At 44.9% G+C, this 20,587-nt stretch overlaps 2 protein-coding genes across 3 annotated transcripts in view; one reads left to right on the top strand and one right to left on the bottom strand.

The window, feature by feature from the left end:
* HERC3 (HECT and RLD domain containing E3 ubiquitin protein ligase 3) overlaps positions 1-20,587 on the bottom strand; it is a 119,073-nt gene that overhangs the window by 2,240 nt on the left and 96,246 nt on the right. For both annotated transcript variants that reach the window (XM_020284611.2, XM_012774049.3), the window contains exons 24-25: positions 3,385-3,568; positions 3,051-3,153 (exon numbers count right to left, since the gene is read on the bottom strand). In XM_020284611.2, coding sequence (XP_020140200.1) covers positions 3,051-3,153; positions 3,385-3,568 — 287 coding nt within the window. The remainder of the gene's footprint in view (positions 1-3,050; positions 3,154-3,384; positions 3,569-20,587) is intronic.
* On the top strand, positions 15,892-17,761 carry NAP1L5 (nucleosome assembly protein 1 like 5). Its single transcript, XM_012774050.2, has one exon. The coding sequence runs from the start codon at positions 16,000-16,002 to the stop codon at positions 16,561-16,563; it is 564 nt and encodes a 187-aa protein (XP_012629504.2). The 5' UTR covers positions 15,892-15,999; the 3' UTR covers positions 16,564-17,761.

Here is a 20,587-nt window from a genome sequence, read left to right on the forward strand (position 1 = left end):
AAATATATATAGAAAAAAGTCAGCCGGGCATGGTGGCGCATGCCTACAGTCCCAGCTACTTGGGAGGCTGAGGCAGGAGGATCACTTGAGCCCAGGAGTTGGAGGTTGCTGTGAGCAAGGCTGACGCCACGGCACTCTAGCCCAGGCAACAGAGTGAGACTGTCTCAAAAAAAGAAAGAAAGAAAGAAACCATCTCAATCACACACACGCCTCACACGTTGCACGAGCTTGCACAGAAGCCAAGAGGAAGAAAGTGCTGACAGAGGAGAAGAGGAGCTGGCCTCAGGAGGGAACCAGGGAGAAGACCCAAGGCTCTGTGGCCTCAAGGTCCCCTTTCCCTCAAGTGACGATGCCTGTGCCACCTCAGCTGCTGAGTCTCCCCTTAGCGTCTGTTTTTGCTCTGCTTTCCCTGTTGCTCCACTTTTCTTACGCCACAGAAGTGGACCCACACTTTATAGTACACATTTCTTTTTTCTGTTTGTTTTGTGGTTTTTGGTTATTTTTATTTATTTATTTTTGCTTTTTTTATGAGACAGAGTCTCACTGTGTTACCTGGCTAGAGTGCCATGGCATCAGCCTAGCTCACAGCAACCTCAAACTCCTGGGCTCAAGCGATCCTCCTGCCTCAGCCTCCCGAGTAGCTGGGACTACAGCCATGCGCCACCATGCCCGGCTCATTTTTTCTATATATTTTTAGTTGGCCAATTAATTTCTATTTTTAGTAGAGACCGGGAGGTCTCACTCTTGCTCAGACTGGTCTCAAACTCCTGACCTTGAGCGATTCTCCCCCTGGGCCTCCCAGAGTGCTAGGATGACAGGCGTGAGCCACCGCGCCCGGCCTATAGTAGACATTTCAGTCTTGTGACGAGAAGCACAGTGACTTGGCCAGAGAGAGACTGGCCCAGCTGTCGTTCCCTGTTCTCTGTTGCTGGACAACTTTCTCACGGTTGGATTGCTGGAAATCACTATAATTAAATCGTTAGTTCAGAAGCACTGTCAACTAACCTGCCATTTCCTAAGGCTGTGATATAGAAACACTCTTGCCAAAATCTCTACAGTTAATAAAACTGTTGGTAAGTGTAATTGGTATCTGAACAGAAAATGCCTTTCTCCAAGGAAACCCTCAGGACCGACCGCCGGCCAGCAGGCTTCTCCCGAATGTCACAACAGCCGTCAGAGCTCACCTGGCAAACCCTCCCCTGTCATTCAGCCCAAATGCCACAGCTTCTCAATCGCCAGTGTGGCCGGGCGGAGGAGAAGCAAGGCTCTTTCTAAGAATTCCCGTGGAAGGACTCCACTTTCTCTCGCCCTGGTTTCCCGTGAGCAGCAGAATGTGGGGTAAGTCCTGCGGTAATATAAATACCTGCTTGGTCTCATAAAGCAAGAGACTGCCTTTCAAACCCTGGTGTTCTTTTTGGTTTTATATGGATAAAAATTCTATACTATTCACAGGCTAATTTCTGACCCTGACTTCACACAGGCACTACTACAGAAAGATTTCAACTACTGTTAAAAGGCTCCAGTTGTTCGTGTGAACTCGACTTCACTCTCCTTTCCAAAGGTAATGGCCCTTCTCAGATGTCACCCACCTGGCCACGAAGGACCACATACTGTACGATTCTATTTATATGAAGTGTCTGGAATAGGCAAATTCAGAGACAGATTTGGCGGGGGGGTTGGAAAGAAATAAGGAATGATTGCTACTGGGTACCAGGTTTCTTTTTGACGTGATGAACGTCAATTTCTAAAATTGACTCTGGTAGTCTCATGACTGTGTAGATGCGACTATGAAAACTACTCAATTGTACACTTTAAATGGGGGAACTGTATGGCATGGGAATTATATCTCAATAAAGCCGCTATAGATCCCATATCCCCAGTTACACCTGCAGTAGATACTTTGTAATATTTTTAAAAGCCCAGAGGCCGGGTGTAGCCACTCACACCTATAGTCCCAGCACTTTGGCAGGAGGATCGCTTGAGGACAGGAACTCAAGTCCACTCTGGGCAACACAGCAAGACCCTGTCTCTACAGAAAAAAAGAAAAATATAGCCGGGCATGGTGGCGAATGCCTATAGTCCCAGCTACTCGGGAGGCTGAGGCAGGAGGATCGCCCAAGCCCAGTAGTTCGAGGTTGCAGTAGCTATGACGACACCATGGCACTGTAGCTTCGGCAACAGAGCAAGACCTTACGCAGGAGAAAAATAAAATAGTCTATGGAGATAAGGGAGGTTAATGGCAACGATGATTTTATATATGCAATTCTTAAAGGAATCACTTACAAGTAAAATAATTAGTATTTTTAGAACAACTGAAAATCAGTGAAATGCTTCTTTTCTTCCTTTCATGCAACCCCTCATTTAGGCAAAAGACATGGATTAACCACCTACTGGGTTTCCCCGAAAATAAGACCTACCCATAAAATAAGCCCTAGCGGGATGTCTAAGCACGTGTACAATAGAAGCCCTACCCTGAAAATCAGCCCTAGTGATGGGCGTGGCTATGAAAATCAGCCCTGGTGATGGGCGTGGCTATGAAAATCAGCCCTAGTGACGGGCGTGGCTGCACAGGGCATCTGCACAACCCATGCGTGTCGTTGCAGAGCGGGAAAGAACACGAGCAGCCCTTCTCATCTGCCCCGTGAGAGCTCTAGTGCTTGACAGGAGAGATCAGGGCCGGTGGCTCTAGAGGAAATAGAGTTGCAAGAAATTCAGGATGGGATTCGGGACTTGGAGAGTGAGGATAATGTTCCAGAAGAAGACAACTTCACTCTATTTGAGCAAATGTAGATTGTTGTACCGTACTTAAAAAAAATAACACATCCCCTGAAAATAAGCCCTAGGGTGTCTTCTTAAGGAGAAATAAATATAAGACCCTGTCTTATTTTCGGGGAAACACAGTATGTTGTGGCTGAGACAACATTAAGACAAAAAATGTGAATATATTTACCATTTAAAAGCGCTAAACCTCACCTATGCAGTATGTCATCCTCTACTACATGTAAGACTGAAATCTGGACAAATACCACATTGATACTATTGATACTTACAGAGAAACTTCTTCTTCTTTTCCAATGGGAACTCATGAAATGTCTCCCAAAATAGTCTCACAGTGGGATGTGTAGCTGAGTAATCCCCCTTGTAAATGGCAGTCTGTCCAGAAAAGACACAAAGGAAAAATACGCGTCTTACAGAAGACGGCGGCTATCACACTGGACATTGTATACCTTTCGCATTTGGGGCTGAGAACTAACAACTGACACACAGGAGCCCCCAAAATCCGACGCAGCCACCGCAGTCTCTGAATGAGACCAGGCTCTGGGCCCCCACCAGGCCACTGCCACAGCCTCGCCATGGCGACAGGACGGCGTCCCCAGGGCCTACCTCCTCCAGCTCCTCCCAGTTGTAGTTGCTGTTCCCCACCATCATGGCCCTCAGCTCCGAGGGCTGGAAGAGCTCGAGCACTTTGCCGCCGCACACCTTCAGGAAGCCGCTGGCGAAGGCCGTGTACCACTCGTGAACTGAGATTTGGAAGACATAATTCACGTACGCTTCCACAAATTCCTGCCTGCCGGAAGACCAGAGAGAGGGAAACACGGTTAGCCCAAAGTCGTGCAGAGTTTGTGAAGTTATCCTCCCATGCTGCAGCTGAGAGGCATGAAAGATGGAATTTCGTCCAATTCTCACAGCAGCCCCCGTGGGCACTTCAACTCTGAGCTTCTTGGGCAGGACTGGTCCTCCCAGGCCCCGGACCTCACGATCTGGGTTGACAGTCCTGGTTTATTCTGAGCTGTTGGTTCATCTCCTAGAAGTTCTTGTTTGGGATCCTGATTTTGATTTGGGGATATATTCTGGTTTTCTTCTTCTTTTTTTTTTTTTTTTTTTTTTGAGACAGAGTCTCACTCTGTTGCCCAGGCTAGAGCGAGTGCCGTGGCGTCAGCCTCGCTCACAGCAACCTCAGACTTCTGGGCTCAAGGGATCCTCCTGCCTCAGCCTCCCGAGTAGCTGGGACTACAGGCATGTGCACCACCATGCCCAGCTAATTTTTTCTATATATTTTTAGTTGGCCAATTAAGTTCTTTCTATTTTTTAGTAGAGATGGGGTCTCGCTCTTGCTCAGGCTGGTTTCGAACTCCTGACCTTGAGCGATCCGCCCGCCTCGGCCTCCCAGAGTGCTAGGATTACAGGCGTGAGCCACCGTGCCCGGCCTTATTGATGCTTTTCTAGTTCACATGAATTTAATAATCTTTAGTAAATAAAATGGATTCTTTTTTTTAAAAAATTACGTGAATCAATTCTTTAAAGCGAGTCTCAGTCTCTCTCTCCCTCTCTCACACATATACACATGCATCCTATTCCTATTGGTTCTACTTCTCTGGAGAACCCTTACATACAGATTTTGGTTCCAGGAAGTGGGGCGCTACAATAGCAAACACCTAGAAATGTAGAAGAGACTCTGGAATTGGGGGTAGGTAGAGCCTAGAAGATTCTGAAGAGGTTCATAGTAAAATCCTAGGTTACCTGGATGAGAATGCTGGTAGAAATATGGACGTGAAAGGAGATGCTGGCATGCACTCAGAAAGAAAACAGTTGTAAAGAAAGCTCCTATTGTCTTAGAAGATGCATACACTGTCATAAACAGAATGTCGCCAGTGATATAAACATTACAGGTCTCAGAGGCATCAGATGGAAATGAGGGAGATGTTTTTAGAAACTGGAGGAAAGACAATATTTGTTATAAAATGGCAGAGCTGGCCCAGTTGTTTTCTGATGTTTTGTAGCAAGCAGAATTTGCAAGAAATAAAGGCAGATATTCAGCTGCGTAGATTTCTAAGCAAAGCGTTAAAGGCGTAGTCTGGTTTCTCGTTGCTGCTTAGAGCAAAATACAAGTGGAAAAAGATAAACTGAAGTGGGAACCATTAAGCAAAAACCAACTAGAACCTGAAGGTTTGGAAAATGTTCAGTCCATCCAGATAACATGCCTTGCAAATAGGACCCAGGGTGTGGGCGAACAACAGTTTGCTAAAGACATTAGGCAGGTGACTCATGGTTCCAATCAACCACCTCAGCAGACGTCAAGAACAGAGATACAGTTATATAGAAAAGATTATCTTTTGTCTGACAGCTTGAATCGTGCCCGGGAGGCCACCAAGGTTTTTGAGAATTTCATGCTACCTGAAACAATGACATCTTGGAAATAATGGGACGAAACAAAGGAAAGCTGTTAGACTTCTGGGATTCTGTTGCCAGGAAATGACCTGACAGAGCTATCTGGCTGTGAACAAGTATTATCTTTTTAATAAAAAAAACAAAGAAAAAAAAAAACAGAGGCCAGGTGCAGCGGGTCACGCCTGTAATCCTAGCACTCTGGGAGGATGAGGCAGGAGGAGGTTAGGAGTTTGAGACCAACCTGAGCAAGAACAAGACCCCATCTCTATTAAAAATAGAAATTAGCCAGACACCTAAAAATCTATATAGAAAAAATTAGCCGGGCATGATGGCACATGCTGGTAGTCCCAGCTACTCGCGAGGCTGAGGCAGGAGGATCACTTGAGCCCAGGAGTTGGAGGTTGCTGTGAGCGAGGCTGATGCCACGGCACTCACTCTAGCCTGAGTAACAAAGCAAGACTCTATCTGAAAAAAAGAAAAAAAAAAAGGAAAGAATGACCCTGACGATGGTTCAGAGGCCTGTGGGCTGCCACTGCACCAGCTGTGTGAGGCCACCGGTCCTCAGTGGGCCCAGAGGGTGGAGCCACCTCCCCAATGGGCTAGAGGACAGAACATGGCACCCAAGAGGCTGCTTAAGCCTTAGAATCTAATGGAATTTTCCATGCTAGGTTTCAGACATGACCCCTTTCCTCCTCCTCCTGCTCTCTCCCTATTAGAATGGAAATTTCTGTCCTATGCCGCCCCCACCACTGCATTTTGAAAGCAAATAACTTGTCTAATTTCACAGGTTCACAGCTGTAGATCAATTTTGCCTCGGGCTGAATCATACCTCGAGTGTCGCCCACGCTCGATTGAAATGATGTTTAGATGATGAATTAGTCAGCGTTCTCCAGAGAAACAGAACAGGACGTGTGTGTGCGTGTGTGTGTGTGTGTGTGTGTGTGTGTAGGAGATTTGTCACAAGGCCCATGCAATTATGGAAGCTGACAAATCCCAAGATCTGTCGTTGGCAAGCTGAGGACTCAAAAATACAGTTCCAGTCCAAAGGCAGTAAAAAAGAAAAACCAATGTTCCAGCTCCAAGGTGGTCAGGCAGGAGGGGTTGCCTCTTACCCAGCATTTCCGTTTTATTCAAGCCCTGTACTGATGGGACAAAGCCAGCCCACCTTAGGAAGGGCAATCTGCTTCACCCAGGCTCCCGATTCACGCGTAAATCCCATCCAGAGACACCCAGAATTAACATTTGCCCCAATACGTGGACATCTTCTAGCCAGTCAAACTGACATCAAATCGACCATCACAGATGAGATTTGGAACTTAAGAGTTGATGCTGGAATGAGTTAGGATTTCGTGGGATGTTGGAATGGGGTGAATGTATTTTGCACGTAAGGAAGACATGTTCTGAGTGGCCGGTGGGTGAGATGTCACAGGCTGAACCGTGTGCTCATCCAATTCATATGTTGAAGTTCTAACTAACCCAAAGTACCCCAGAAGGTGGGACTTTATTTGAAGATAGGGTCTTTATAGACATAACCGAGCAAAAATGAGGTGATTAGGATTAACCCTAATCTGATGTGGCCAGTGTCCTTATAAAACGGGGAAATTTGGACACAGAGGTACGCATAGAGAAGAGATGATGCGAAGAGACACAGGAAGAAGAGAGTCATCTACAAGCCAAGGACAGAGGCCTGGAACACAGCCTTCCCTCTCAACCCTCAGAAGGAACCAGCCCTGCCCAAACCTTGATTTTGGATTTCTCACCTCCGGAACTATGAAATAGCAAATTTCTGTTGTTATTTCTGCGGCACTTGGTTGCGACAGCCCTCGTGAACTAACACGTAGATTCTAATTTCTACGTGTCAATTAACGATGCTCTCAACATATTCTTTCCTTTAATACTAATTAAGAGGAAGTAACATCAGCAAGAGGGCCAAGGAGAAGCCCCCAGTGCTTGTCAGCCAGAACAATGCATGAACAACTACATTTTAATGGAAATACCTGAGGGACAGCACCAAAGTGGATTAGAGGGGTAACAGACACTCATGCGAGCCACATGGAGAATTAGAGGCAATGGCAGGCCTACACACACCACACCACCCTCCAACGAGGATCACAGCTGGGGACCAGGAGCGACTTCTCCGTGTTGAGAACACAAGCGAGAGGATCCCAGCAACACCTCGGACACCTACAGACCCTAGCACGGGGTCCCCTGAGACCTCACAGGCACTTGTCCCAGCTGAGGGAGCAGCCCAGAGTCCATAGATAGCTGCCCCCAGAGAAGGGGCTGACGCTGAGCCAGCCCCACGAGGCCTGCCCAGCACGGCACCAGGCCATCTCAGAACTCAAACGATGGCTGGAGTGTGTCTCGATCTGGGGGGGAGTCGCCGCAGCTTCCCTTCATCCCTGAGGCCAGGCCACCGCTGAGCCACCTCGGCCCAGTGGCCCAACGTCCCCAGGCTGAGCTGTGACCACCTGTTACCCTCTTCCCCATGGGACCAACCAGAGGTGGAACCACTCCACCTACCCCACCCACCTCCCCGCTCCCCCTTTGGGCCAGAGCCGAGGTGGGCCACCTGCCTCCTCCTCCCCAGCACCTAAGTCCCAGCAGTGCCCTACATCCCAGGGGACAGCGCCGTGGCCATGCAGAGTGTCACACGCCCCAGTACCTAAGCTGAAGTGACACATTTCATCCCAGGGCAATGGTGCCTGGTCTACGCAGAACAGTCATGTCCCCCAGGCCTGAGCTGAAGTGGCACGTCCTGCCCTGGGGAACTGGTGACCTGGCTGGTCTGAGCGACTGGCATCCCAGGGCCAAGCTGACATAAGACTCCGTGTCCCAGCGAGACAGAGCAGTGGCTGACCTGAGACACTCCTCCCTACAGGCCAAGCAACTCCAGTACCCCGTTTCCTGGAAGCTGCACTAGCCCCCTAAGAGCCTGAGCTGCTGAGACCGCCCTCTCCCTGGGGAGTGAAGTCATCGCTGTGCCGTTCCCTGTTCCCTGCTTCCCCCAAGGCCTAAACAATAGCTGTGCTCTGCCGTTCCTTCAGGAGCACTCGCTGCTGCCACACCTAGCCTCACAAAGGATGGCATATGACTAAGCCTCACTGTCATGGGGTCTAGAGTCACGACTACACAGTGCCTTACCCCATGGGACCCAAGGCAGGATCACAGCTATAACCCAACCCCCTGGGCCTGGGCTGCTATGGGTACCTCAGAGTCACAGATCCTGCTTCTGTGGGCAACTGATAGCCAACCCTGCCACAGTGAACCTGCACCCCAACACCTTGAACCTAGAAACTCAGCCCTACAGCCCTACATCCAAAACCCGGCACCACAGCAGTTGCCTGTAGGTCATCTCAGACCTGACACCAAGAGGGATCCCCTTGGCTAACCCTTACCATTATGGGGAAAATGAGAATAGGACCCCAAAAGCCCTTGATGCTGAGGACATGAACAGTCTGTGCTGCTGCCACCACCATTTACTTCTACAGCCCAGGCCACTGAAGTGCCCACAGTTATTGCAGACACTGAATGCAGCTCAAGAGGCTATACCAATATAGCTATCTGGAAACAGAGCTGCCACACGCTTTCCAACCAGCACAGCAAAACTCAACCACAGGCAAAAGACTGTTTCTATAAAAGCCACTCTAGAAAGTTCGGGAGAGGTAATTGGTCCACCAGATGCACAGTCATCAACACAGGGACACAAGAAACATGAAAAAAAACAAGGAAATCAATGAATTACCAAAAAAGAAAGTAAGAATAATGGTCTTAAGGATACTCGAGACACAAGAAAATATAGACAACTCAATGAAGTCAGGAAAACAATTCATGAAATGAATAAGAAATTCAACAAAGAGATGGAAATCATTAAAAAACTGAGAAATCCTCCAGCTGAAGAATTCAATGAATGAAATAAAAAAAATACGATAGAGAGCTTCAATAGCAAACGTAAGCAGAAGAATGATTCTCTGAACTAAACAATAGGTCATTTGAAATTACCCAGAGGAAAAAGTAAGAATGAAAAACAGTGAAGAAAGTCTACAAGACTTACGGGACACCGTAAGTGAACAAACATTTGTATTATGGGAATTCCAGAAGGAGAAGAAAAGGGAAAAATGTAGACAGTATGTTTAATGACATAATAGCTGAAGGCTTCCATATCTGGGGAGAAACACAGACATCCAGATTCAGGAAGCTCAAAAGTCCCCAAACAAATTCAACCCCAAAAGGCCTTGCCAAGGGATGTTATAGTCAAACTGTCAACAACCAAAGACAAAGAATTCTAAAAACAGCAAGAAAAAAGCATCAAGTCACATATAAGAAAATGTCCATTAGACTAGCAGATTTCTCCGCAGAAACTTTACAGGCCAGAAGAGAATGCGATGATACATTCAAAGTGCTGGGGGGGAAAAAAAAGGCAGCCAAGAATACTATGCCCAGCAAAGGTATCCTTCAGAAATGAGGAAGAAATAAAGCCTTTCCCAGACAAGCAAAATCTGAGGGAGTCGCTCATCATTGGACTAGACTTGTAAAAAAAAAAAAAAACTGGCAGGAAACCTACATCTGGAAGTGAAAGGACAATAATCACTATCATGAAAACATATAAAAACACAAAATAGTAGACACGTAAAGGAGAAAGAGAAAAGAATCAAACCTTATCACTACGGAAAATCACCAAACCACAATGATAAACAATGAGGGAGAAAGAAACAAAGGATATGCAAAACAACCAGAAAACAATTACCAAAATGACAGGAGTAAGCCTTCACCTATCAATAAGAACCATGACTGTAAATGGATTAAATTTGCCACTTAAAAGATATAGACTGGCTGTATGAATTAAAAAAAAAAAAAGACCTCACTATATGCTGCCTACAAGAAACTCGTAAAGACATATAGACTGAAAGTGAAGGGATGAAAAAAGATATGTTAAACATATGAAAACCAAAAGCAAGCAGGAGGGGCTACACTTAGATAAAATAGACTTTAAGTCAAAAACTATAAAAAGAGACAAAAGGTCATTATATCATGACAAAGAGATCAATTCAGCAAGAAAATATAATAATTCTAAATATATATGCACCTAGCACCAGAGCACTCAGATATATAAAACAAATATTATTTAATATAAACAGACAGATTCCAATATAATCACATGCAAAGACTTCAACACCCCATTCTTAGCATTAGACAGGTCATCTAGACAGAAAATCAATAAAGAAACATTAGATTTAAATTACACTTTACACCAAATGGACCTCACAAACATTTACAAAACATTTCATCCAACAGATACAGAATACACATTCTTTTCATCAGCATATGGAACATTCTCCAGGAAAAAACACACATTAGACCACAAAACAAGTCTCAATAAATTTAAAAGAATGGAAATCATACTATATCTTTTAGCAAACAACATAGTATCTACAATACTATAATACACCACACCAGAAAATCATCTTTTCTGACTACAATGGAATAAAATTAGAAATCAATACCAACAGAAACTTTTGAAATTGGATAAATACATGAAGATTAAACATGCTCCTGAATGACCAAAAAAGGTCAATGAAAAAATTAGGAAGGAAATTAGAAAATTTCTTAAAACAAATGAAAATGAAATACAACATACCAAATCTATGGTATACAGTAAAAACAGTATTAAGAGACAAGTTTATAACAATACATACCTATATCAAAAATGTAGAAAGATTTCAAATAAACAACCTAACAATGCATCTCAAGGAAGTAAAAAAGCAAGCAAACAAATCCAAAATTAGTAAAAGGAAAAAATAATAAAGATCAGCGGAGAAATAAATGAAATTGAGACCAAAAAAAAAATATAAAAGATCGACAAAACAAAAATTTGTTTAAAAAATACAAACAAAATCAACAAGCCATTAGCTAGACTATCCACAAATAAAAAAGACCCAAATAAATAAAATCAGAACTGAAAGGAAGACATTACAACTGATACCACAGAAATGCAAAGGATCATGGGAGACTACTATGAACAACTATATGCCACCAAACTGGAAGACTCATGGGCATACATGAACATGCTCACATGCCCACAATGCACACACGAACACTGACATGTGCACATATAAACTCAGGCAGACACACACACACACACACACACACACTTTGTTCCTCAGCATTTCCAAAGAGGTGAATCACGTGTACATGAACCAAACAGGTCAACCAAAATAGGTATCATGAAATATCCAATTTGATGCAAATTACAGGAAACCAAAAATCATGCATGCTTAAACAATCCCGGTCTGAGGCATTAGGTGTCCTTGGTTATTCTCTGTCGCTCATCCAGCATGTCTGTTTCCTTCCTTCTAGTTCAGCACATATTCAATTTTAAAGGTTCTGCAGTTCTGAGTGGGATTTACTCATGAACACATGCAAGAACCATCCCTACCACCACGTCCTCCCCAAGACTCGAAGAAACGCTCAGATGAGATACTTTGGAAGGCTGAGGTGCTGCCTCAGCAGGTAGGGCTCAAATGCCAGACTCACGGGACATTATTAGGAACCAACCAGAACTCCCAGATGTGCGGCCATCTTCCCAGCTCGTAGGCTTTCCTGTCCTGGACAATCAAACACTATCCAATCCCAGCCCTGATCTGGGGCTTCCCCTACACCATTAAAGGGTAAAGATTGGTGGGCCAGTCACAGATAAAAGCCCTAACCCTCAAGGTTAAAAGTCTCTGACTCAAAACAGACCCCAAACTCCCACTACTGCTGCTGCTATTAGACAGCCAAAAAAAAAAAAAAAAAAAAGACACATTAAAAAATGCAAAAGAAGAGAAGGTCCAGAAATAGACCAACCCATATAATGTCAACTGATGTCTGACAATTTGCAAAGGTGATTCAGCAGAGAAAGGATAGAGTTTTCAATAAATGGTACTGAATCAAAAGGACAACATATGCAAAACAAACAAACAAAAAACCTCACACCTATACAAAAGTTGGTATGGATCGTAGCCTAAATGTGAAACCCAAAATTATAAAACTTCTAGAAGAGATTTCTTAGGTGTGACACTAATAGCACAATGCACAGAAGAAAAATTAATAAGATGGACTTCGTCAGAATTTTACAATTTTGCCTTTTGTAGACACTGTTACAAAAATGAAAAGACAAACCATATACTGAAAGGAAGTATTTTCAAAATACACATCTCATATAGGACTTGGATCCAGAACATATAAAGAACATTTAAAATTCAGTAAGAGGCCAGGCGCAGTGGCTCACGCCTGTAATCCTAGCACTCTGGGAGGCCGAGGCGGACGGATTGCTCAAGGTCAGAGTTCAAAACCAGCCTGAGCAAGAGTGAGACCCCGTCTCTACTGTAAGTGAAAAGAAATTAATTGGCCAACTAATATATATAGAAAAAATTAGCCGGGCATGGTGGCGCATGCCTGTAGTCCCAGCTACTCGGGAGGCTGAGGCAGGAGGATGGCTTGAGCCCAGGAGTTGGAGGTTGCTGTGAGCTAGGCTGACGCCACAGCACTCATCTAGCCTGGGCAACAAAGCGAGACTCTGTCTCAAAAAAAAAAAAAAAAAACTCAAGAAGAGGCAGGGTGCAGTGGCTCATGCCTATAATCCTAGCACTCTGGGAGGCTGAGGCGGGCGGATCCTTTGAACTCAGGAGTTCAAGACCAGCCTGAGCAAGAGCAAGACTTCATCTCTGCTAAAAAAAAAAATAGACATTAGCTGGCCAACTAAAAATATATAGAAAAAAATTAGCTGGGCATGGTGGTGCATGCCTGTAGTCCCAGCTACTCGCGAGGCTGAGGCAGGAGGATCGCTTGAGCCCAGGAGTTTGAGGTTGCTGTGAGCGAGGCTGACGCCACGGCACTCTAGCCTGGGCGACAGAGTGAGACTCTGTCTCAAAAAAATAAAAAATAAAAAAATCTCTTTTCCGTACACATCACCTAGCCTCCGGTATTCCGTTATAGCATCCCTAAATGGACTAAGACAAGCCACTTTGGAAAAGAGTGTGTCAGCTTCTTATAAAGTTAAACATTTAATGTATGACTCAGCAATCCCACTGCAAGAGAAAAACATACGTTCATACACAAACCTGTAAATGAATGATCATAGCAGCCTTATTCATTAATCACAAAAAACTGGAAACAGCAAAAATGGGAATGTTAATAATAAAAAGGAATAAGTTACTAATATACACAACATCACAGATGAATCTCAAATGTATTATGCTAGTGAAAAAAGCCAAACTCAAAAGGCTACATTCTTATGATTCCATGTACATGACATTCTGTAAATAATAGAATTACTAAGACAGAAAATAAATCAGTGGTCACCAAGGCTGGGAGTGGTGTAAACCACAAAGGAATCCTGGGGGGTGATGTTATTGTTCTGTATCTTAATTACTATGATGCTTACAAGATTGTATTAGTTTGTGAAAGTACCCCAAAGGGGTAGATTTTATGGTATGTAAATAAACGAGACTTCAAAAATAGCCTAGCTTAACACTAAGTTTTAAGATCTGTTGAGATGGAAAGATAAAAACCTCAAATGAAGGAGCACATTCTGGCTGTCCCAAGCAAGTTAATTTCATCAAATGGACTTAACTAAAATTTGGGGGCTTTTTCTGGTTTTTAAGTCCGTCACAACCTCTATACAATAGGAATCAGCAGGCCTAGTTTCTGTCCTAATTCTGCCAATTAAGTGATACATGAAATCACAAGCTATTCCGTTTTATTTTTCTGCTGCTAAGTTTATTATCTATAAAATGAGGGAAAAAAAAACATTCCTAAAGTCAAAGTGACTGTAGCCATCAAAAGAGATCATATATGGGGGCAAGATGGAATATTTACAGTGCCAGTCAACCAAATGTTTATGCTGTATAATATTACATCATATTTAGTCAGGGCTAAGACTGAAATTTCAGCCTTAATAAAATTCTGTCATTACAAATGGTAACAGGGAAGGGAAAAATGTAAGTTCTCTGGAGCAGAATTAAAAGGAAAACAGACAAGAAGAATCACGAGTACATAAAAAACTAGGATGTTTGCTAAATGGGAAACCATTGGGCCTTGGGCCTTCTGTCAATTATCTTCTTCGAGGAGGGCCACAAAGATTCCGTCCTCTAAGAGAGAATATTGCAGATAAATATGTGTATATCAATAAATGCAATCATTTTGTCAGAAAAAATTAAAACACGTGGCTAGCGCTTGCTAAGTGCCAGCACTAAGCGTCTTACACATCATGAACTCATTTAATATTCACAAGAACCAAAAGATGGCACACTAGCTGCACTTTCGGAGGTTAATTTCTAAGACTCGTATTTCCCAAAGCTCCAGCAAGTACCAAAACAGTGAAATAAAAACATTTCAATCAGGCCGGGCGCTGTGGCTCACGCCTGTAATCCTAGCTCTTGGGAGGCCGAGGCGGGCGGATTGCTCAAGGTCAGGAGTTCAAAACCAGCCTGAGCAAGAGCGAGACCCCGTCTCTACTATAAATAGAAAGAAATTAATTGGCCAACTGATATATATATATATATAAATTAGCCGGGCATGGTGGCGCATGCCTGTAGTCCCAGCTACCAGGGAGGCTGAGGCAGAAGGATCGCTCGAGCCCAGGAGTTTGAGGTTGCTGTGAGCTAGGCTGACGCCACGGCACTCACTCTAGCCTGGGCAACAAAGCGAGACTCTGTCTCAAAAAAAAAAAAAAAAAAAAAAAAAAAAAAAAAACATTTCAATCAGTAATGCTGGATTTGAGAGCATTCCCGAGGAGCCCCTGTTCGGATCATCTGTCTTCCACACCTACAATTCGTGCCCTAATCCTTACTCGAAAGCTCTCGTTTTGGGCTTGATGAACAAAGGAAGGAACTGAAATGTCTGTCTGCTCACTCTTCTGCTAGAGAGCAAGAGTTCGCTGTTTGAGACCTTCTTTAACGTCCTCATACAAACCACAGGGCCCCGGAGCAGATACTGACCTGCGGAGGGCCGTGGCTGTGTGTGCAACACGTGTGCCTTTGCGTGTGCCCACGAATGGCCACGAATGGCAGACTAAAGCCACGCTTCGGCCGGAATAAGCGGGGGCCCTGGCCGGGAGCCCCTTGCTTTCGAGGGCCTGGCTCCCCTCCAGCTTGCTTCCTTCCCACGGGCCAAAGATCCTGCGGGACCTTCTAGAACACATGCCGGGATACCCAGGGCTCTGAGATGGCCTGCCCGAACCGCTCCAAAAACCCTGCGCGGCAGGTCTTACGAGAGGCACCTTGCCGCGTGCCGCGTGCCGCGGAGACAGGACAGATGCCGCGCGGGGCCGGGGGCCGGTCACGGGGGCTGTGGGGCGGACAGCCAGGCGCCGGGCTCAGGTGTGCGAGCTGCCCTCTGCACGCCCCTGCACCCCGGGTCGCCAGGGGGCGGGATGGAGCCTGCTGCCCCGTGCTCCCCGTTCTGGAGAGGGGCGTGGGGGGGTCTGAGAGGAGCGGGCGCAGACGGGGGACATGCGAAGGCAGGCGCGCACGGGCCGGGCGGCAGCGCGGCCGCACACGCGTTTCCGCGGGCTCCGCAGTGGGGGCGGGGCGGGCGGGCGGGCGGCGGGGTGCCCGGCGCGGGCGGGCGGGTGCAGGCGCGGAGTTTGCTGCAGTATGAGCTCATGGGCATCAGCTGGGCGCGGGCAGCCAGTCCCGGGCCGGCCGCGGGGGGCGGGGCGGGCGCGGCCGACGTCACCGCCGCAGCTGCCGCGCTCGCCGCTTGCCGCAGCCGCCAGAGCTCTCCGGACCGGCGCGGGTGCAGGGCCTCTGCGGGCGCCAGCGACACCTCTGCGACGACTCTTCCAGCATGGCCGACGCGGAGAACCAGGGGTCTGCGGAGCCGGGCCAGGCGGCGGCGGCGGCAGCGGCGGCGGCAGCGGCGGCAGCGGCGGAGGCAGCAGCGGGGCCGGCGGAGGAGGTGATGGCGGCCGGCGACGACGACGGCGCGCAGGGCGGCCCGCCGCCCGACGCCGCGGCCACCCCGATGGCCGTGGAGCCGCAGGGCCCCGCCGAGAGCGTGGCCAAGCCGCGCAACGACTTCATCGACAGCCTGCCCAACTCCGTGCGCTGCCGCGTCCTGGCGCTCAAGAAGCTGCAGAAGCGCTGCGACAAGATCGAGGCCAAGTTCGACAAGGAGTTCCAGGCGCTGGAGAGGAAGTACAACGAGATCTACAAGCCCCTGCTCGCCAAGATCCAGGAGCTGACCGGCGAGATGGAGGAGTGTGCGTGGACCCTGCAGGCCGAGGCGGAGGAGGAGGAGGACGACGACGACTTCGAGGAGGAGGAGGATGAAGGCGAGGAGGAGGGCGCGGCGGCGGCCGCGAAGGGCGGCGACGCCAACGCCGAGATGCCCGACGCCGCCAAGAATTAAGAGCGAGCGGCGAGCCGCCAGCGGCCGGCGCGCCCGCGAAGGAAACACGCTGATTTCTTTCTTTCTGAGTACTGGTGGGCTTAGAAAGGCTTAGGTTTGTGGACCGAAACACAGCGCGAGTTTGTTCTGACATTCCTAAAAAGAGATAGGTTAAATTGAAGCAATTAGGTCCCAAATTAAACGCTAAAATCGGTTCTCTCCATGATCTCCCCCGGGAGGACTCGAACTGAGGCTTAGAGAGGGTGTCCGCAGATCGCAGCAGAGAGCGCCACTCTGAGACCCAGTCATCACATCACACGCGCGCGCCCCAGCCGGGCCGGGCATTTTCCCGCTGCGTCATTCCTCAGTTTCCCCAGGACTGACATTTCCCAGTGCGGAGCGCAAGGAAGACGTCATCTTTGGAGACTTTGCTTTTGCAGCCCTGACACCCCCGCCCTTCAGAGGGGGGCAGGCGACGAGACTGTGATGGAGATCATGAGACTGATTTGCTAATTAGGCCAGGGACACTGCCATTTCCAAGTCTGAAAAATGTTCCGAATGTTTGGGTTCAGAGAAACAGTGTGGTCCAAGGAGAGTGTAAAATCTGTATAATATCGTCAACTTGTGTATTCATTAGTTGTAATCTCATGTTTATGTGTTTTCTTGGCAATGTCTATTTACAAATGCCCCAGATGTTTAAGTATTAAATCATTTTACCTAGCACTTAGAAGTATTAATTTACTTGAAGAGATGTAGAATGTAGCAAAATTCCATAAAGCATGTGTGTTCAGTGTTACGTAGTTTGATCCTTGTGAAGTCTTTACGTCACGTAGCTCTTAGGGTATTGCTGTGAAAATCATCAGACTGAAGCTAATATGTTTGGAAAAAAATATATACTTGAAGAACCCCCCCCCAAGTGTGTGCCCCTACCCCCAGCTCAGAAGTAGAAAGGGTTTACGTTTGCTTGTATTAGCTGTGCCTTCATTATTTTGCTATGTAAATGTGACATATTAAATATAAAATGGTGCATAATTAATTTTTACTGCTTGAAGACGGACTGGCATAAAGGATGGATTTCTAGGAAGAACATTTAATGTAAAGACTTTTCGCTTCTTTGTGGGTTTTGAATTGTATGTGAGCCAGTGATCTGTAAAGAGCATAAGCATAAAGTTGTTTACCACTGTGGTGTTAATAAAACAGTATTTTCAAAATAAAAAAAGACTTGGTATTCTGACTGTCTGTATTCAAATCTCAGCTCTGCCTCCTATTAGTAATACACCTTGGGCATTTCAGCTAATACTTTGTGCTTAGTCACTCCCCATCAATAAAAGGTAATCAATAAAAGTAATAATCCCTTCTTCACAGGTTATCATAAAGAACCAATGAATTAATATAACACATATAAAAAGCCCACAGAACAGCGTCTGACACATAATAAAAGCCAAAAATTATTCAGCACTTACTATTACATTAAAGAAAATGACACCATAAATTCATTTACTGGAAATTCAATCCTCTTCTCCCATTATAAAAGAAAATGGACATCATCATATCCCTGTTTATGATTCCTTAATATGAGAGAAAAACGTGGCTTTTAATTCAGAAACACAGGAAATTCAATAAACTATCTTGCTTTGGTTTCCTCAATATAAAATCAGGTTTTGATTTCCTACCCAGAAAAGATAAAAAAAACTTTAATGTGACACAATGAATATATAAAAAAAAGGCTATTTCAACCTTACATTTGGGCATTCTAAATAAAACAAATTTTTTTTAAAAAATCAGACTACAAGAAAATTTAAAAATCAGACGCCATTTTCTTCCATTAAAAATCAGACGCCATTTTTTCCTCTTAAGGGTTAAAATTACAAAGCAGCAAAATCATACTGCGGCATTACTGCAGGGAATGGAAGGCAGCTCTCACCTGTTGCTAATGGCAACAGTTGAGTGCGAATAATATTAAGATAACATTAATTTTCCTTATGGCCAGCCCAACCAAAAGAGAAAATCAAAATGATATATTAAGTATAGAAGTTCTGATTATCTTAATCATATTATTATCTTAGCAGAGAAAAAAATTAATAAAATTTAACACTGATTTATCTCCCGGAATGAGAGAGAGTATCATTTAATATTTTTCTAGGTCCAGTGAAAAGCAAAAATAATTCAAGCACAAGGGGTATAATTATTGAGAAAAATTTTTTGCAGGCATATGATTATTTACTTATAGAGAACCCAAGAGGATCAACTGAAAAACTATTCAGATTTAATAAGTTAGACTAGTTAATTAGATAAATGCCCCAAACCCAATAATTATTTCTGGGTATTAATAATGCTCAAAATATATGGGAAAGACTCTTTTTCATGGTAGAAATAAATAAAAATATTTATCAAAACCTCTAATAAATAAGGTATATAACCTATGTGAAGAGCAAAAACAAAGAAATGTAACATAGGCTTTTGGATGGTAAGACCAAGTATCACAAAAGTGTCAGTTTTTCCTGAATTAACTTTTAATTTATTACAATTCTAATCAAAACCCAAACTGGATCAGGAACCTATTGACCCTAATGTTGCTCACCTGTAAGAACAGCTAAGAAAACTCGGCAATTTGGAAGCTGTTTAGATTTTTACCTCAGACTACAGACTCAAAAAAATTTTTGTAATTGAATACATTAATCATTTATCAGTTACTGGACCGGAGAATGCTTAGAGTGATATAAGACCAAAAGAAATAACAGACATGACAACATAAAAATAAAGAAATTATCACGATTCTGGGGGATGGACACGACTGAAACTCTAACTCAAGGAGGGAGGGGGGGGCAAAGGCAATCTACGTAACCTTAACATTTGTACCCCCATAATATGCTGAAATAAAAAAATAAAATAAAATAACAAATTATCAAAATTAAAGACATACATTCTACATTCACAAAAGCAGAAACAAACTGGGAATAAAATCTACAATAAACGTGGATGGCAAAGGGTTAATAATCCCAATATAATGAAGAGTTCGTACAAATCATGTGAAAATTATTTAGTCCTAATGGAGAAATACATAAAAGACATCGCAGACTACTTTTCAAAGAGGGAATGCTACAAACACCGTCTGAGGCAGAAAGACACGTTCCTGAAGCCGCAGCACTGCGGGAGCCAGGATTCTAGCAAGGTCTGGAAACAAGCATTCCCTGCAGCGAGCTCTGGCCAGCAATCTTTCTTCTGTTTACGATAAGGCTTTAGCTATGGGGTTTCTCAGCCACCAGGCATACCACTGTTGGCCACCTCTCTAAGGACACAGGGCTGTTTATGGTGCTTCTCGTAGGGTGAAGTGAGTTCTACCATATCCTAAAAACTGGCCTGATGTTTACTCTGCTTCCCGGACTGCTTCTTTGGACAGTTCCTCAGGCAGCAATAAAATAAAATCTGCATGTTAAAATCTAGCAGGGTACCCTGCCTTCAAGACGGGTCAAACACTGTCGACTCATAAACCAGTTTTAACCCATGCTAGGCCAAAATGAGTCAGCAAAGCACAAAATAATTGGCAGAAGGAACGGCAACATGCATTAGACACGCAACCAGCTGTGTTATGCAGAAATCCGTAGCATGCGGCTCTCTCCCTGAGGTTTACACTCAATACACACACACACACATTTAGACGTGTACACACACGTACACAAACTCTTTATTGAGGGAAAATTCACATAGGATCAAATTAACCATTTTAAAGGGAACAGTTCAGGGGTGTTTTGTATATCTGCAATGCTATGTAACCACCACCTTCTGTTCAATTCATTTTTGCAAACAAAATATTTTAGAGGTAAATAGCAGTAAAATGGATCAATACTGTGCAGAATGTGTAAAGTAGCCTATATGTGAAAGACATGCAGAATTATAAAAATGAGATTGAATTTATTAGTTTTGCAAAAGAGAGGATACGGTGTTCTGCAGGAATTTAGTGAAACGGTTCTCTCAGACACTGGTGACGATGTATAAGCTACTATAATTCATTAGCAAAATCAATGCAGCAAAAATATCGGTAGAT

This window comes from Microcebus murinus, chromosome 29 (assembly GCF_040939455.1).
Source record: "Microcebus murinus isolate Inina chromosome 29, M.murinus_Inina_mat1.0, whole genome shotgun sequence".
Lineage (NCBI taxonomy): Eukaryota > Metazoa > Chordata > Mammalia > Primates > Cheirogaleidae > Microcebus > Microcebus murinus.